Genomic DNA, 16,965 nt, shown 5'->3' with positions numbered 1-16,965 from the left:
TTTTTATGTCCACGCTATTTGGAAGCTTGTCTTGAAAGTGACGAAAAATTAGCAATGAAGAGCTGCCATAAAGTCGTTTCAATCGTAATGACTTCCCATACGAACACATTTATACCTTAATATCGATGCTCTCGTGCTCCTGATTTACATCCTTCTACCTTTATAGCGATAGGATTTTTGCTATGTCCAAATCAGTTTTGCGTAAGTTTTCAAATACTGATGATGAGCACGGGATTAATCGTCTTTTCTATTTCAATGCAAAAAGCTATGAAATAATTCACTCATGTATTGCTTGTTGCCTGTTTTGAGACTATCTTATAGTAAAGTCAGATCAGATGTACAAGCTTTTTTTTTCGTTTCGTTTTTCGGTATACAGAGAATAGAGATTCATTAAGTTTATTATTAAAATCATATCACAGAACAAGAAGAAAAGAAAACTAAAATTGTTGTAAGCTTACCCGTAATTGCTTCCATTCAAGCTTAAATTTTCGATTCTACTTCCAAATGAAAAGATATCTCACTTGACTTACAAGTATGTTTTATTATATCTGAGAAGGTTCCTTTGCTCATAGGACATAGCATTGTGAGTTCCTCGAATAAACAAACACGACACAATCAATAAAGCGGACTAGCGACAAAGAGTTACTCGATTTGTCCTAAAAAACTTTTGAAGTTATCTGTGACGTTCCCTTACTAAAGGAATCATCAACGCTGGATGCTTGGGAAAAGGATCAATTTGGTTTTAGACATCAGCGTATTGTATTTCATTCCAAGAGGCAAATCTTGTACTATGTTTCTCTACTTCTACTCAATTCGTTTTTGGAACACAAACCCCAAAGTTTGATTTGGCCAGAGTCAAAGCTTCGAAAGGTCAACTGATTCAACATCACTATTGAGAGAAACGATTATGTCAGGAATGAAAACATCCTTTGAGTCTGTTCTCAGATGCTCTTATCTCATGCTCGTTGCTGAAAAGGTTCCATTTAACACGTACATAAATAATAGGAGCAATTGGAACCCGATCTCTTGAATGCGTCAATTGCGTTTTGGGTGTAAACAAACGCCAGCAACTACCAGAATCAAGCCTGTTCTCAAATAATATGATTGTATGCTCGCTGTAAAATGGTTTATTGAACATGTACATAAATAATATTAGTAGGCGAGATGCAACTGCTCGTACGTCGCTTTGTTTTTTGAAATGTAAACAAATGCTAGAAGCCAGAGTTTTAGTCTTAAGTAGGAGAACGGGAATTAAAGCAGTTTACAAAAGGGAATCTCAAAGAGAAAGTTAAAACGTTAAACAAGGACGAAATTAAAAGGGATTATACGCAAATAATTGTGTCAAAAAAAGGTTCAAAAGAAAAGGTTTGTTAGTGATTGAAAAAAACCCGACTTTACAGGCTTCTTGCATTGTCTCGAGTTAAGATTGATTCTTCCTTAGCTATTTGGTTCCCAAAGGAACCTAAATTGAAATCGAGTTTCGGGGTTAGTAAATGTATCTAGTAAAGCTGGGTACGCTTGGGATTTCTTTTGTCCTTTAGGCTAATTCCGATAACATGGTACTGTTCTAGGATTCATTATAAGAGTTCTTAATTTATTAAAATTCTCTCTAAAAACTCACCAGTGTTACCTCACAGGTAACCGTTCGTTGTAATAGTAGGAGGTTGCACATTTATGGAATATGAAGACGTTTGTAAACAAGAGAAATACTTACCGATGTTTAGCAGAAGAAACTGCTCAACAAGTAAAATAAACCAACAAAAAAAAGATGAAGCCTACAGCACCCCGGATTCCCATGTTGTCTCCAACCATAGTACTAACGAGGCCCTCAGACGCTTAACTGCAGTGATCGGACGGGAACTGGTGTTTTCGCCTAGGTATGGCCGTAGACATGTGTTGTAATTCATTTACCTATCTATATTGTTATTCTGTGAAGACAAGTATTCGGATTTTCCAGTGGGTCGAAAAAAAAAGCTATTTCAACACCTTGACTTCATGCACCTTCTTCTGTTTTTTTTTTTTTTTTTTTTTTTTCTTTTTCGTGAACCAACATACAGCAACGTATGCACATACAACAGATTTCGCCAAACCATACAGACTTTCTTAAAAACATGCAAACCAGTAGAAAAATTTGGTGAAATGATTGGGTTATCGACATTGAACACAGAACATAACTTGTAGATTGAATAGCAATCACTAAAAGACGTGGTTACATAAGTCTAAGGACAAACTTCGACTGAGTCAATGCTCCTTAAATTAGCCGTGACTCGAGTCCGATAAGGGAATCATGTTTCATATACTTTTTGTAATTTATAACTGGATCCTGTTCATCTATTGACTTTACCAAATTGTCTGTTCGTTCTGCTTTTATTGTTTATTTACAGTCGAGCAGCCATAGTAATATATACTCAGTTAACTTATATATACTAAGCGGATGTTATTATATACGTAATTTAGTTCCTTCTTTGACATTAAAAGAAATATCATATAAATTAAAAGTAGCATCTTATAGAAACTCGTAAAATTTATTGACTACTTTTGATTGAAATCAGTATCTTTGTATTCGACTTAACATTTCTTGAAAAATGGATCAAAAAAATAACTATAGCGATACCTTCAACAGCTATTACAAGACCTATTACCCAGCATTCGGTAGGCAGAATTTTCCATTGTTATCAACTAACCTATGTAGCTTTTAGCGGTGCTCGTATGTTAAATGGGGTGCGCTCGTGATTCCCAAGCTAATCTGGCAGTTTTGGCATCGATACCTAGAGCACTCAAACGCCCTGTAGGAGGACCGTTTGCGCCGGGTTGTTTACTATGTGGAAGCTTCGGAGCAGTTGGCGGGTATGTACAAATTTGAAAAGCAAACACGCTAGAGGATCCGCTTCAGTGCTGATGGTTACTAACATTTGTAATGAAAGACTAGCAATTGGTAGCGGAGGTAAGTAAGAGAGCATAACACAGAACTCTTTAAAATCTATTGATTAGAAATGTCAATGTCAAGATGTTTTACAATTCTAATTCATGTCCATTGTTAACTTATACCTGCTTCAAGATTTAGCGAATGGATCAGGAATTTCGACAGCATGGTCTTTAGCCTATTTGATGATTAATGGAAAGAAATCGATTAAATCATTCCGATTATACCCTCTAGCCCTATGTACATTTGCAGGAATAAATACGATCGGTTATGGGCGTACCATATTCCAGGAATAATAGCAACTTCAATGCATCCGTTAATTACAGAAAAAAAAATGAAGGTTTTGAAATATACATTTATTAAACGCTCATAAGGCGATAAAGAGAACGACCACATGCTAATGATAAATGCTGTACATACAGCTATAGAATGCCTTGTTGGTTTGAAGAAGCAAATACCAAAGAAAACCCACTTTACAATAATATATATATATAAAACATATAAATAGTATTAAATCAAAATTATCCAAAACGAAAGCATGTTTTAAAAGGGACAATGTAAACACTGGTTTGTTGCTGAATAAGACAGTTTCAAGGAAGACTTGCTTTAGGGAAGAAAAGGTACATAAGATTTTTGAACGAGGAAACCAACAAAATGTTATAAATCCTCATTTTTATTTTGGATATTTTTTTTTTAATTCATCAGCTGATTTTACAAGGGTAGAATCGGCGGCAAAGTCTCGAATGTACTCTTTATCTATTTCTCGTTCTTTTGGATAAGAATAAGAACTATACGTTAGTTTTTTTACTTTGCAGCAACTTACACGTATTCGTCAATACTATCCTGCGCAGACCAACTCATAAGTGCACGAAGACAGCCTATCACGATTCCAGTACGATGCTAAACATAAATTAGTTTTCGTTTTCTTATGTGCCTTAATTTAAGTGAACCATACCTTGCCCCCGCTGCAATGAACTAGCACTGGCCAAAATTCTTTATTTAATATAACACAAAGCGATTTCCTGACTAAAAGATCAATATCTGAATCGTTAGTTACAAATATCTTTAACAACGATTATGAACTGAAAAAGATTAGGTAGACTTCTCTAACAGTACTCACCCTTTAAATCACTTTGTTCTCCTTTTGATGTCGAGTCCTGTTTTCGATATTTGCTCCCTGGCATTCCAAAGTGATAATATTTTATACTCTTGCTAGCCATGTATGCAAGTTCTTGCTCTGAATATTCTTCTTGACGCAAAGAGACAATGGTACGGATGCACAGAGATTCAAGGAAAGGAAAATTCATCGGGTTGGGACACGATGAACGGAAAATTGTGTTTGGATAAACAATCCCAAAATTTTCTGGTACAACTATTGGACCAGACATTGAAACCGACAATGGAATTTTTGTTCCTTTAAGCAACCTCACATGTAATTCATCCAAATCAATCAACTCAAAATTTTTGTTCTCTCTACTGTGTATACAATCAATGTCTTCTTCTGTAAGAGCTTCATTATTCAAAGGTCCTGATGTAGACATCGGAGTTCCCACTCTCAGCTTCTTCGGTGTAAAACAGTCTCTCACGGTTATATCGCATGCAACATTCATAAATCAAGCTATTTTTTCAAATGTAGCCTGTTAACCGTTCACAAATTCTTTGAGTACGTGACTCTACGGTTTCAATGGCCACCCGAAACGGTACTTTGCCGAAAATCGCAAAATGCTTGATTCCCGTACAAATTAACAATCGAATATAATTTTTACAGGACTAGTATATCAATGAATTTGAGTTTCTGGAATGAACGCATACCACAATTGTAATTTTATGGCCCTGCACAGAAATTACCCAAGTGTGTTAAGAGCAAGGAATGGAGCACAAATCCATATCTGGGATTATCCAAACACCATTGATAAAAACGAATAAAATATTTTTTGATTTATATACACTGCATATAACAGACATTTGTTAAGCCATTACCAGTGAACTATGCAATAGGAACAGCGTTTAAGCAAAGTTTTGCAGTTTCCAAAATATATGTCCTTAATCCGTACTTTGCTTTCTATTATTTCACTTGGGGTTAAATTCATCAGCAACTCTCAAAACTGAATCTTGGTACTTGGTACTTAATAAAACCGCTTTGCTATGTTATCCAAAAAAATAATAAAAAAAGACAGTATTTTTTCTAAACTAATAAAACCACTACAAAAATAAGATATTTATTCTTCAGTATATCAAAATTTATCATAACAATGGGACTGCGACAAATCCTTTTAAGCAGTTTCTTTTTGGACATCGACACCACCGTACTTAATACGCCATTTTTCTTCCATGCTTTCGTCAATGCGGGAGAACAAATATTCAGGCTCTCCAATTCTGTGACCAGGAAGTAAAGGAAGAGAGAAATCGCCAGTAATAGCCATCGCAGGAGCATTCAATTGCTTATTGATACTGGAGCTTACACTAGGCATATATGGATACATTATAGAAGCAAGCAAATAAATCAAGTTCAGAGAATAACCAATCGCATCGGCACACTTTTGTCTTTCATACAAGAAACACTTGTTGTCAACGCGGTTATCTTGAAGGTATTGATTACCACGAGCCGAAATTTCCATCGCAAGTCGAAGTCCTTCACGCAATTTCGATTGCTCAAGCGCAGCATTGTACTTTTTCAATAACATGTTAACATCTTGAACGAAGTCTGTCTTCAACTTGGCGGCTCCAACAGATGCATTCTCTAAATAATGAGGAACAATTCCATTGTATTTGGCAGTGGTAAATTTGAGAGTGCGGTTTACAAAATTACCAACATTAGCAAGCAACTCGGAATTGTGTCTAGTAATGAAATCTTTCCAAGTAAACATGGTATCGGAAGTTTCAGGACGAGTAGATAAAAGGTAATAACGCCAAACGGAAGGAGATAAACCGATATCTTGAGCCGTGTTACCAAAGACACCGACACCCCGAGACTTTGAGAATTTGCCAGTCTCATAATTCAAATAATCGGTTGTGTTAATGTGGTGCAACATTGTCCATTTTTCCTTCGTACCCAACAGAGAGGAAGGGAAAATGACAGTATGGAAAGGAACATTATCCTTGCCCATGAATTGATACAGTTTGACTTGCTCAGGATTTCTCCACCATTTCTCCCATTCATCAGTGTAGTTAGCAGTCATGCTGATGTAACCAATAGGAGCATCAAACCATACATAAAGAACTTTGTCTTTGAATTCCTCCAAAGGAACTGGCGTACCCCATTTCAGGTCACGAGTAATGCAGCGAGGACGAAGTCCTTCCTTCAACCAAGATTCAGTAATGGCTCGTCCGTTCACAGTCCATTTACCCTCAACGGCAGCTTCAGTGGCCCAGGTTTCAACAGCAGGTTGTAACTTATCTAAAGACAAGAAAACGTGGCGCGTTTCACGCTTGACAGGTTTAGAGCCATCCAACTTACACTTGGGTTCAACGAGTTCAAAAGCATTCAGAAGACCACCACATTTATCACATTGATCACCTCGAGCATCCTCATATTGGCATTTAGGACAGATTCCTTCAACATATCGATCAGCGAGATATCCATTATGAACTTCACAATATAATTGAGTCATAGAATCAGCAGACATGAATCCGTTTTCATGCAATTTTTTGAAGATGTGTTGGGCAATCTCAGTCTGTTTTGGAGTAGTAGTACGACCAAATTCGTCAAACTCGATTTCAAACCAATCGTAGACCTGCTTGTGTAAAACATTATACTTGTCACAAAGTTCTTTGGGAGACATACCTTCTTCCAAAGCTTTGGTCTCGGTAGCGGTACCATATTCATCAGTACCGCAAATATAGAGAGTGTTATGATTGCGGGCACGATGATAACGAGCAAAGACATCAGCACTGAGGGTGCTTCCGACAATATTACCCAAGTGAGGAACATTGTTTACATAAGGCAAAGCAGAAGTAATTAAAATGTTGGCTTCATTTGCTTTAGGAAGAAGCTTCTCAGATGGATTTCGTTCACGCATCAAACTGCTAGTTTGGACGTTACGAGTTTCTGTAGAAATAGGAACCTTGGCGGAAATCTCGGCAGGTTGACCTAAAGATTTCTCGAGACAGACCCGTAAAGCCTTTACGAAAGAAGGGTTCTTTTCAGTTTTTAAATACCACTTACTCAATTCTGGGTACCCTTCCAAACCAGCTCCATTGGCGACGCAGAAATGGATATCAGCAACGAGAGCAATTTCTACAGGGGTAAAGTTTTCAGAAACAGAGTCTTGCTTGATTATTTCCTGTAAAAGGCTCAACAGTTGATTAAAATTTTTATTCTCGGCAGCTTCTTTCACAAAATGACCAAAGGTTAAAGCTTCCCAATCCAAAATAGACATTTTAGAGTTCAGGAACTCTTCAAAAGAAACATTCTTTTGTTGCCAATACAAATAACTATGCGAATGTAAGCATCATCACCATATTTTAAATGCCCTAAATAATTTCTTACCTTACGATTGCATTGGCATCAGAAATAAATTTTTCTGAATCTTTGGCATCTAGCAATCGAACAGAAGAGCAATTTGCAGCTATTTCGTGTCAATAATTGATTAAACTTTTCGTCTTAAATCTTACCTCCTTCAATAGGAGCTTTTACACCATATTCGTGAATTGAAATAGCAACTTTCAAAGAGTTTGCAAACGTATACGAAGTCTTTAAAGATGCAGGAAACTGCAATTTAATAGTTGCCATTTTTTGGCCCTTTTTCTTTAGTAAAATGTTTATACAGAGTTCAGTCAGTCTATTAGCAAGCAAGTATATAAGGAGTTGGAGTGAGCCCTTTTTTCAAAAAAACAAGATACCGTAGATACAAATTTGGTTGTTTTGAAAATTGATTTAGAAAAGTAGCTTTCATGAATTGAAGGTTCATGGGAGCAACTGTATGCATTTTAAATTACGAGACGAAGGATGAAACTACCTGATTACGGGTTACATTATTTTGTGCCTATGTAGCATGACATTGTTCTTTGCAAACAGCAACTTTTGATAGAAATTCGACAAAATACTGGTAAATTATAAAAACCAAAACCGTTAGAAATTAAGTCAATCATGAGTTTCTAGTATATGGAATTATTAAAATAAAGAAATAGATGACCACCGAAGAGAATTCTAAGGGAGAAAAACGCAACAGCCCAAATTAATGAATAATCTCAGGCTCCATTCTTTGAGAAGGGAAAAATTATCAACAAGAGAACGACTATGTCTCAAAAAAGTTTCAGCCAATTTTGAAGTCTATATGAAAGGGTGCCAAAGGAAACCCCACTTTTCTATCCGGTTTTCTATTTTTGTGGATTCCACAATCATTCTCGTACTTAAGTAAAAGTGAATCATAGATTGAGGGAAAGGATAACGAACGAAAAGGTAAACGGATCAGAGAGTTAGACTTAATAGTAATAATAATTAGAAAATGATTTATGATAACTGAGCCGAGAAAACTCATCGCAATGAGGCAAAGAAATTTCTTTCGCCCTGCTTAACTTTTCTTCATCAGGGAAGAACCAACCATAAGATTTCCGGATCTGATTCTCCTTGTACTCTCTTTCTTTAATGCACTCAGCGTGCATTTTCTCCGCGTATTGTTGCTCTATCTGATTAGCCAGTCTATAAGAGTCTCGAGAAGACAGAGATTTGTATTGTTTTGGATTCACATAGTACGGAACCTTATATTTCGGAGACACGTACTGGGCAGAATACTTTTCTGTAGGCGCAAAGGAGTATCCAGCACGAACGGACGAATCGTCAAAAGAAGTAAAATTAGACAAAAATGCAAAGATAACAATTATGAGGATGGGGAGGATTTGGTAAAGCGTACTCTTGCTACTAGTATCTTGGGCTTGTTGCCTACGGAATCTCCGAGGACGACCTCCAAATTGATGAACACGAACTCCAGGTCCGCCAAAGAAAAATGTGTTTGGTCCTCCTAAAAAGACATGTCAGCTACAAATGAAGAGTTAATTGTACGCATGTTACTTACCTGAAAAGAACTGATCGCCAAAGAATGAATTGAACAAATCTTCGGGTGACATCTGTGCTTGTGGATAGCCAGAAAAACCCTGGAAACCCGGACCAGCCCGTTGAGCAAATGAGGAAGTAGAGGTACTAGCTCGTGATTCTGGGTCTGCTCCTGTTCGATCGTAGTGCGCTCTCATGTTCGGGTCCGAAAGAACCTGAAACGCCTTGGAAACCTCTAAGTGAAGAGTTAGCGTAATTGAATTCATTTTACAAAGAAGCATAAATAAATTGTTCACCACATACTTTTAAAAGCTTCATCAGCATTTGGTGCGTGATTCTTATCTGGATGTAGTTGCAATGCGAGTTTCCGGTACGACTTTTTTATCTCTAGATCTTTGCAGTCCTTTGTCAAATTTAATATTTCGTAATACTCATGTTCCTTTAATTTTGTTATTTTCCGAACAATTTCAATCTGTTCACGTGTGTATGATGCCTGAGAAAAATCATTGCTTTTCGGTGCATTTGAGGTTCTATCACGCATAGTTGAAGAGCCATTACTAGTTCCAGTCGATGCGGCAGAAGGCTTCGTCTTATTGGTAGTCCTCTCTTTAGCCATATATCTTCTGAAGTCTTCTGCTTCTGATGTAGGGAGAATTCGTTCGGATTTATCAGCAAGTTTGGATGCTTTTTGATAATTGCCTGTATCCAAATACTTTCTGGCGAGATTTATACAGCTATAATGATAACAATTAGCGCCCAAAAATGAACCTTTGCGAAAAGAACCTTACCGAAGCGCTTCTTCTTTGCTTGCCTCCATTGTAATATACTTTACAAAAATATTTTAAAAAACTAGAGTTTTAATTCTTATTCCAAGCACAATGCCACTTCTTTTAATGCTTGCATGTAAAGGAGAGAAGCGTACATCGATTGATTTTCGAAAGCCACCAGATAACAATCCCAACACTTGCGTCTTGTTTGCCAAGTAACAAGCTATCCCTAAGAGAACTTCATGTTAAAAACTACAGGTTAAGAAAAAGAGAACTTTTACGGTTTTTATTTGGAATTTTGGGCATTGCATTATATTTTTATTTTTAATTTATTTGAGTTTTCGTCGCTAAACTCTTTCTAATTTATCGTTTGCTTTTTCGAGGGGATATCCATATTATAGCAAAATGTCAGTGCACCAGGATGAACAGACATGGAAGCCTCTATTCAGTGAGATACATTCTTCAGTTCAAGGAGCAGAAGCTTCTCTTCAAAACGATGGGTCCATTGAGAAAGCTATCAACCAGGTTGGCTACGCAGACTCTCTAGACCAAATTTCCAAAATTGATGAAAATATCTACATCAGCAGTTGGAAGGCTGCATCCAGGAAGGATTTGCTGGAAAAGAACAACATACAATACGTTTTAAGTGCTATGAGCGTAGATCCAAAATTGAACTTACCAAGCAATCAACACTTATGGATCCCTATGGAGGATGGAAGTTCACAAAACATTTTGCAGCATATTTCGAAAACGATTAAGTTTATAGACCAAGCCATTGCTTCCAATTCTGGTGTTCTTGTACACTGTTTCGCTGGGGTATCTAGGTCCGTCACTTTAGTATCAGCTTACTTAATGAAGAAAAACGATTGGAATCCCGAGAAAGCTTTAAGCTATATTTCTACCAAGCGTTTAAATATTTCTCCAAACCCAAGTTTTTTTAAACAACTGCAAGTATTATATGAATGCAGTTTTGAGCTTACTCAACAGCAACGTCCATATCGACTTTGGCTCTTCCATAAGTATGGTGATTTCGCTGTCCTAAACATAAGAGTGCCATCAGATGTAAATTATACTGAATCGGTTCGGGCTCGTGCAGGGCAAACTGAAATCCGCTGTAAGAAATGCAGATTTATACTTGCGTCGTCCGACTACATTATTCCTCATGAGCCAAAAAATAAACCAGCAAATGTTCGATGTACTCATTATTTTCTTGAGCCTATTCGTTGGATGCAGCCCGAGTTGGAACAAGGAAATTTAGAGGGTCGTTTTGACTGCCCCAAATGCAGTTCGAAAATTGGTTCCTACCGATGGCAAGGAATGCAATGTAGTTGCCTAGAGTGGGTTTGTCCTGCTCTCAGTGTTATGCAGTCTCGTGTAGATGCTGTTCGAAAAATCATTTAGTCATACGAAATCTGGTTTTCTTGTGTCTATCGTCGCTCTTTTAACACATTTTTTCCATTCAGAAGAATCTCATTACATACATAGTGGTCTTTACGCTCCAATCTTAAGTTTACAGATAAACACTTATACACTCATTTATTCAATTAATTCCCTAATTTCTTCCTACTACTCTTCCTGTGTATATTGATGAACTCGCCACAAAGACTTCAAATCTTGAAAAAGCTATATTTTTAATAAATCATTATTCTTACTACATTCTATAAAATTCTTACTAATCGTTTGTAATAAGTAGCCGAATGTAGCAAAATTAAAACGGCGTATCGTAACCCTACCCTTGTACTTAAGGCTACGCGTAGTGCTAAATTGAAAGGTACCTTTTCCTACTTTTATTCACTAGATACATGCCTCCTACTACAAAAGCATTTGATTATTTAGTTATTGGCGGTGGAAGCGGTATGTATATAAATATACAAAATTGATTACAAATGACTAATGCCTTGTTCTTATAGGTGGTCTTGCATCTGCTCGACGTGCAGCCAAATATGGTGCCAAGGTAGGCTTGGTTGAAGCTTCTGGTCGCTTAGGTGGTACTTGTGTAAATTATGGCTGTGTCCCCAAAAAAATAATGTGGAATATCGCCGATTTGGTTGCCAAGATGAAAACCGCTCCTCAACAAGGATTTCCTGAAAGCAACATCGGTCGCTTCGACTGGGGCCTTATTAAAAGAAAGCGAGATGCTTATATTAAAAGATTGAATGGAATCTACGAGCGTAATGTCAACAATGATGGTGTTTTATATATTTCTGGTCATGCCAGCTTTATTTCACCCACGGAAGTTGCCGTGGATATGTTGGACGGCTCTGGCGTTCAAACCTTTTCTGCGAAAAACATTCTCATCGCCGTGGGTGGTCGACCTATCTGGCCTTCTCATATACCCGGTGCCGAGTACGGTATTGACAGTGATGGATTTTTCGAATTGGAAGAACAACCCAAGAAAGTTGCCGTTGTCGGTGCTGGATACATTGCTATAGAACTGGCTGGTGTTTTTGCCGCTCTAGGTACAGAAACCCATTTGTTTATTCGCCGTGACAAATTTTTGCGCCGCTTTGACCCCATTGTCAGCGATGGGATTATGAAGCACTTTGAACATCTCGGTATTCATATACATAAAAACTCCGACGAGTTTAGCAAGATTGAAAAGCTCCCATCCTCTCAATTGCGTCTTCATAGCGAACAAAGCGCTTTAGACGTCGACAGCCTCCTTTGGGCCGTCGGTCGTACCCCCAAGACTGAGGGTTTGCGTCTTGACCGGGCTGGCGTTAAGACTCTCCCTAGTGGACACGTTGTTGCTGATGAATACCAACGCACAAATGTTCCTTCTGTCCTCTCTTTGGGTGACGTTGTTGGCAAGATTGAGCTCACTCCCGTAGCCATTGCTGCAGGTCGTCGTTTGTCTGACCGTCTCTTTGGAGGGGTTAAGGACGCTCATTTGGATTATATTAATGTCCCCTCTGTTGTTTTCGCTCATCCCGAGGCCGGTACTATTGGTTTTACTGAACAGGAAGCTATTGATAAATATGGCGAAAACGAGATTAAGGTCTACAATTCCACTTTTAGAGGTCTGAATTACGCTTTGGTCGATGAAGAGAATAAGGTCCCTACTACATACAAACTTATCTGTGCTGGTCCTCTCCAAAAGGTCGTTGGTTTGCACATGGTTGGTGACTTTTCTTCAGAAATTCTTCAAGGTTTCGGTGTAGCTATAAAGAGTAAGTGATTTAATTTCCTTTTTTTTTTGTTTTTATGTGAATAGTTGTTGCTAACATGTTTTAGTGGGTGCTACCAAAGCTGACTTTGATAACTGCGTCGCAATTCATCCTACTTCTGCTGAGGAATTGGTTACTTTAGTTTAAGCAGATTTCAAAATCCTCGTGTAGTTTTGTGTGGATTCTTTTTTGAGCTTAATTTTCTAAAAGCGTAAACAGTAAATTTATAAAACTTATTGTTGAATATTTTTTTTTTTTTTTTTTTTTTTTCATTACCGCAATCGTTTAAGAGCCAATTTATAAGAAAACAAGGAGTAAATCCACTTTTATAATGAAATAGTTGTGTGCTTATATAACTACTTTCAGATTCACTTCCTATAATTCAGAAAATACAAAAATCATCCTTGAATCCTTGAATAAGCATGGCTCAGATTAAACAGGCAATTCAAAGGAGGTAATTTATTACATAATTAAAAATAAACAATTTATTCGTGCCTAATACTGATTTATTTATTAGTCTTCGGTTTTACGATATTGGATATAACGCGACAGATCCTGTCTTTCGAGGCTTTTATCATGACAAGCAACGCCATATAGATGATTTCGACGCTGTTATTTCTCGTGCAGTGTCAAAGGGCGTCCAAAAAATGATGATTACTGGAGACAATGTCGTCAATTCAAGAGACGCTTTAAAACTTGCAACCCAATATGGTATGAATAGCTCAAAAACCAAATTACTGAAAGTTTTATGCATAAATAAAGTCGCAAATTTTCACCCAGAAGCTAACTTGCAGATTCCTTTACTTGTACGATTGGAGTGCATCCTTGTCAGGCGGAATGCTTTAACAACAATCCTGAAGGACCTGAAGACTATCTCAATCAGTTAGAATCCTTAGTTCATGAAGGAAAAAAAACAGGAAAAGTAGCTGCGTTTGGTGAATTTGGTTTGGATTATGACAGACTTCATCACGCTTCAGCAGATGTACAGAAAAAGTGAGTAATTTACATGCTAAGTTAGCCTTCACTTTGTTTCTAACTATTTTAAGGTATTTCGAAGAGCAATTGAAGCTTGCCGTTAGGGTACAATTGCCTTTATTTTTACATTCAAGAAATGCGGCCAACGACTTTTTTGAAATTCTTGAAAAATATTTACCAAATCTACCTAAAAAGGGTGTTGTACATTCCTTCACCGGAACAGTTGAAGAGATGCAACAATGTGTTGATCACGATCTATATGTTGGGGTCAATGGTTGCTCTTTAAAAACACCTGAAAATGTTGAAGTAGTAAGAGCAATTCCTTTGGATAAGATGTTGTTAGAAACGGGTATGTCTTTTATTTCAAATAACTGTTGTATAAATATGAAAAAGTATTCTAACTGAATTTCCCAGATGCCCCTTGGTGTGAAATTCGCCCATCGCATGCTGGCCATGCTTTCTTGGACTCCAAAAACCTTTTTGATACATGTAAAAAAGAGAGATATAAAGAAGGGTGTATGGTTAGGGGTAGGAACGAACCATGCAATACTGTGATCGTTGCAGAAGCTGTAGCCAAGATAAAAGGTATCAGTCTCGAAGATTTAGCTGATAAAATCTGGGAGAATAGTACTTTGCTGTTAGATTAAATATTTTTGGATATCCAATCGAGAACAACCAATGCTTCTGAACTAGGAATGCTATTTATCATAAGAGAATTGATAAAGCCCAATTCATATGCCATCCCTTTCCAAGGATAATTCATTATTTCTTGTTGAAGTCGGTTATTTGAGCTCGTAAGAATGAAGTTTTCAATTTTCCCATGCCGTATAGATATATCAAGTTCAACCATATGATTCCCGATAGGTAGAGTATTTGTAGTTATGAACTGCTTAAAGAACGGTGTTTGTCCAAAGGTCCAATCCCATGATTTGAGTTCCTGCATGGTTTTCATGATATGTGGCACGCCAGCCAGATCATTTGAATCCACAAACATAATGTTCTCTCCAAAAAAAGAGTCTTTGCTTTCTTGATCATTTAAAGAAATGGTGGGATTACTTCCAGAGGAATGCCGAGCATTGTCGTATTGTAAAAAGCTTATGATTGCTTCCTTTAGAAAATCTACTCGAGCAAGTTTTACATTTGCAACATCCGATCGGGTACTTGAAACACCTTTGGAAATAATTCCCTTCGTTGTGCTTTTTAAATACCTGCTAATTCCCTCCAAATCCGAATCGAGAAGCATTGTACCATGATGGTAAGTTTTCCCTTTGCTGATCTTGTAAGCGGAACCACTTATTTTTTGTTTTGTTTCCTTTAAAACAATATCATGGCGCTGATTAAGCTCTGCTTCTATGTTTAATTCTTGAAGAGCCTTAAGTATCAGTTCAGCTCCCTTTGTATGTGAAAATTCGTTTCGGTTCGCCAAAAGGCTATAATTCACATTTCCTAGATCATGAAACACAGTACCACCTCCAGATTTCCGGCGAATAATGTTGATCAAATTGCTTCTGCATTTCCTCACGTTGGCTTCCACCCAAGGGTTTTGATTTCTTCCGATAATCACACTAGGGGTGTTTGTGTATAGAACTAAAGATCTAGCAGATTTACTGTTAGAGTACAGAAAGTCTTCGAGAGCCAAGTTGAAGTACGGGTCAACTGACCTACTAACGATCACTTTAGCATGTAATAGCTTAAACCATTGTTTCGAGGTTTCAGACAATAAACGCGCCCTCAAATCCATTGAATATATCTATTAGCGTAATATATTTGATTATTTGGATATTTGCGGACTAATCTTCTTTAACTCGTCTGAGTTGGTTTGTCTTGATTTTCGCGTCTTTCTTCAATTTTATCAAAATTTATAAAAATAATTCTGGTTTAGTACAGCGGCGGATAATTCGAAGAATATTTCTTTATAGCCAAGACTTCTATTGTTCCTTTTGATTTACTACTTCATACTCATGGAGTTGTTCGGTTCCGCTAGTCCTCTTCAAATCGGTAAAATCCAATTATATTTTGTTTTATACACTCTAGTCTAAACTAACAAAAACAGTACTTTCAAATGAAATTGACGATTTATGTACACAATTCTTAAAAGGTCAGATAGAAACAGCATTTAAAACCCTGACTTTTCCAAGACCTTTTTGGAATTCTGTCGTGTCCCAAGAGTCTTTCGATGTTTTAGCAACTTTGCTTTATCAATTATCGAGTTTAGGACGAGGTTCTCTTGGTAATGAGGTTTCGAAAATATTGTTGGTGAATTCCAATGACAGGCTAAAACGGGTATCGCCAAAGCTAAAGACTTATGAAATCCTCTTGAATTCAGTATTTCAATTAATATTTTTACTTGCAAAGAAATGGGGACAGAAAGCTTACAGACGTACAAACTCCGTGCAAAGTTCACATCATGATCATCCAGGCAACTCGCCTATGAAGGATGTACTAGTAAACAAAATATATCTTTTTTTCAAAAGGTGGATGCCAGCTCTGTCGCGTATTTATTCCATTATACGCCTTTTGTTTTTCATAAATAAGCATCATTGTCGAACATTATCTCAACTTTTGCTCGGCCTTCGTTACATTTCAATAGGCACCTCAGAAAGAAGCTTTACAAATAAGAAGTTTTTTCTACTTCTATTTTACAATTGCATAAGACTGGCAATATCGATTTTGAAGAATACAAAACGAGGCAAGCATTTACTTGTACCAGAAACAGACAACGACTCTTGGTCATTAGAGTCCGCAACTCTAGAGAATTCTGAAGCCTTCTCTTTTATACCTGCTCCTTCTAGAAAATGTGCTTTGTGTATGGAATGGATGCATAGACCTACAGTTACTGAATGCGGCCATATATATTGTTGGCATTGTATATACAACTGGACAAAAACAAAGCCGGAATGTCCCTTGTGTAGATCTTTTGCCTCCACTTCGAAGCTAATCTTACTTCGGTAGATTATAACACCTTCGTTGGATTGCCAAAGTACTAGTTGATTTGGAGTATGTCAGTCGTCTAATAAAAAGCAAACGAAATAAGCGCAGTAATTTTAGAAGAAAGTATAATCTCCTATAACTGTTCTAAGAACTTGCCTGCTCGGGTATAGGAACTTCAACTTCATTAAAAGTTGGATGGTTGGTTGCATA

The 16,965-nt window shown here is 37.2% G+C and overlaps 9 protein-coding genes and 1 non-coding gene across 10 annotated transcripts; 5 read left to right on the top strand and 5 right to left on the bottom strand.

Annotated features, from left to right (window-relative positions):
• Window positions 1–1,772: 1,772 nt before the first annotated feature.
• Window positions 1,773–1,887, bottom strand: SOMG_10028. The gene has a single exon (XR_008803561.1). It is a non-coding gene; the product is annotated as a 5S ribosomal RNA (ribosomal RNA).
• A 698-nt stretch (window positions 1,888–2,585) lies between these two features.
• On the top strand, window positions 2,586–3,219 carry aim19 (mitochondrial membrane protein,TMEM14 superfamily member Aim19; the record flags this gene model as incomplete). The annotated part of the gene is made up of 4 exons (XM_056179737.1): window positions 2,586–2,652; window positions 2,754–2,847; window positions 2,925–2,944; window positions 3,059–3,219. 4 exons carry the CDS (start codon window positions 2,586–2,588, stop codon window positions 3,217–3,219), a joined length of 342 nt encoding a protein of 113 aa, XP_056036337.1.
• Window positions 3,220–3,596: 377 nt separating this feature from the next.
• Window positions 3,597–4,533, bottom strand: SOMG_00943 (inositol phosphatase; the record flags this gene model as incomplete). Its single annotated transcript, XM_056179736.1, has 4 exons — window positions 3,597–3,711; window positions 3,747–3,823; window positions 3,879–3,964; window positions 4,044–4,533. The coding sequence occupies 4 exons, from the start codon at window positions 4,531–4,533 to the stop codon at window positions 3,597–3,599; spliced, it is 768 nt and encodes a 255-aa protein (XP_056036344.1).
• Window positions 4,534–5,196: 663 nt separating this feature from the next.
• rar1 (cytoplasmic methionine-tRNA ligase Mrs1) lies at window positions 5,197–7,655 on the bottom strand (the record flags this gene model as incomplete). Its single annotated transcript, XM_056179735.1, has 3 exons — window positions 5,197–7,357; window positions 7,413–7,491; window positions 7,538–7,655. The coding sequence occupies 3 exons, from the start codon at window positions 7,653–7,655 to the stop codon at window positions 5,197–5,199; spliced, it is 2,358 nt and encodes a 785-aa protein (XP_056036343.1).
• Window positions 7,656–8,347: 692 nt separating this feature from the next.
• Window positions 8,348–9,732, bottom strand: SOMG_00941 (DNAJ/DUF1977, DNAJB12-like protein, Hsp70 co-chaperone; the record flags this gene model as incomplete). The annotated part of the gene is made up of 4 exons (XM_056179734.1): window positions 8,348–8,883; window positions 8,938–9,150; window positions 9,219–9,649; window positions 9,704–9,732. 4 exons carry the CDS (start codon window positions 9,730–9,732, stop codon window positions 8,348–8,350), a joined length of 1,209 nt encoding a protein of 402 aa, XP_056036342.1.
• A 355-nt stretch (window positions 9,733–10,087) lies between these two features.
• SOMG_00940 (protein tyrosine/serine/threonine phosphatase) lies at window positions 10,088–11,083 on the top strand (the record flags this gene model as incomplete). Its single annotated transcript, XM_056179733.1, has 1 exon — window positions 10,088–11,083. The coding sequence occupies one exon, from the start codon at window positions 10,088–10,090 to the stop codon at window positions 11,081–11,083; it is 996 nt and encodes a 331-aa protein (XP_056036341.1).
• A 401-nt stretch (window positions 11,084–11,484) lies between these two features.
• pgr1 (mitochondrial glutathione reductase Pgr1) lies at window positions 11,485–12,996 on the top strand (the record flags this gene model as incomplete). The annotated part of the gene is made up of 3 exons (XM_056179732.1): window positions 11,485–11,536; window positions 11,593–12,852; window positions 12,917–12,996. 3 exons carry the CDS (start codon window positions 11,485–11,487, stop codon window positions 12,994–12,996), a joined length of 1,392 nt encoding a protein of 463 aa, XP_056036863.1.
• Window positions 12,997–13,271: 275 nt separating this feature from the next.
• Window positions 13,272–14,471, top strand: SOMG_00938 (TatD-like protein; the record flags this gene model as incomplete). Its single annotated transcript, XM_056179731.1, has 5 exons — window positions 13,272–13,303; window positions 13,367–13,560; window positions 13,644–13,842; window positions 13,896–14,173; window positions 14,239–14,471. The coding sequence occupies 5 exons, from the start codon at window positions 13,272–13,274 to the stop codon at window positions 14,469–14,471; spliced, it is 936 nt and encodes a 311-aa protein (XP_056036864.1).
• aim22 (lipoate-protein ligase A) lies at window positions 14,468–15,565 on the bottom strand (the record flags this gene model as incomplete). Its single annotated transcript, XM_056179730.1, has 1 exon — window positions 14,468–15,565. The coding sequence occupies one exon, from the start codon at window positions 15,563–15,565 to the stop codon at window positions 14,468–14,470; it is 1,098 nt and encodes a 365-aa protein (XP_056036858.1).
• A 220-nt stretch (window positions 15,566–15,785) lies between these two features.
• pas4 (peroxisomal ubiquitin-protein ligase E3 involved in peroxisome organization and biogenesis) lies at window positions 15,786–16,776 on the top strand (the record flags this gene model as incomplete). The annotated part of the gene is made up of 2 exons (XM_056179729.1): window positions 15,786–15,822; window positions 15,878–16,776. 2 exons carry the CDS (start codon window positions 15,786–15,788, stop codon window positions 16,774–16,776), a joined length of 936 nt encoding a protein of 311 aa, XP_056036859.1.
• Between the last annotated feature and the right edge of the window lie 189 nt (window positions 16,777–16,965).

This window comes from Schizosaccharomyces osmophilus, chromosome 1 (genome assembly GCF_027921745.1).
Source record: "Schizosaccharomyces osmophilus chromosome 1, complete sequence".
NCBI classification, from domain to species: Eukaryota; Fungi; Ascomycota; class Schizosaccharomycetes; order Schizosaccharomycetales; family Schizosaccharomycetaceae; genus Schizosaccharomyces; species Schizosaccharomyces osmophilus.
Note: the sequence above shows the minus strand (reverse complement) of the source record. Positions and strands in the feature narration are given on the sequence as shown.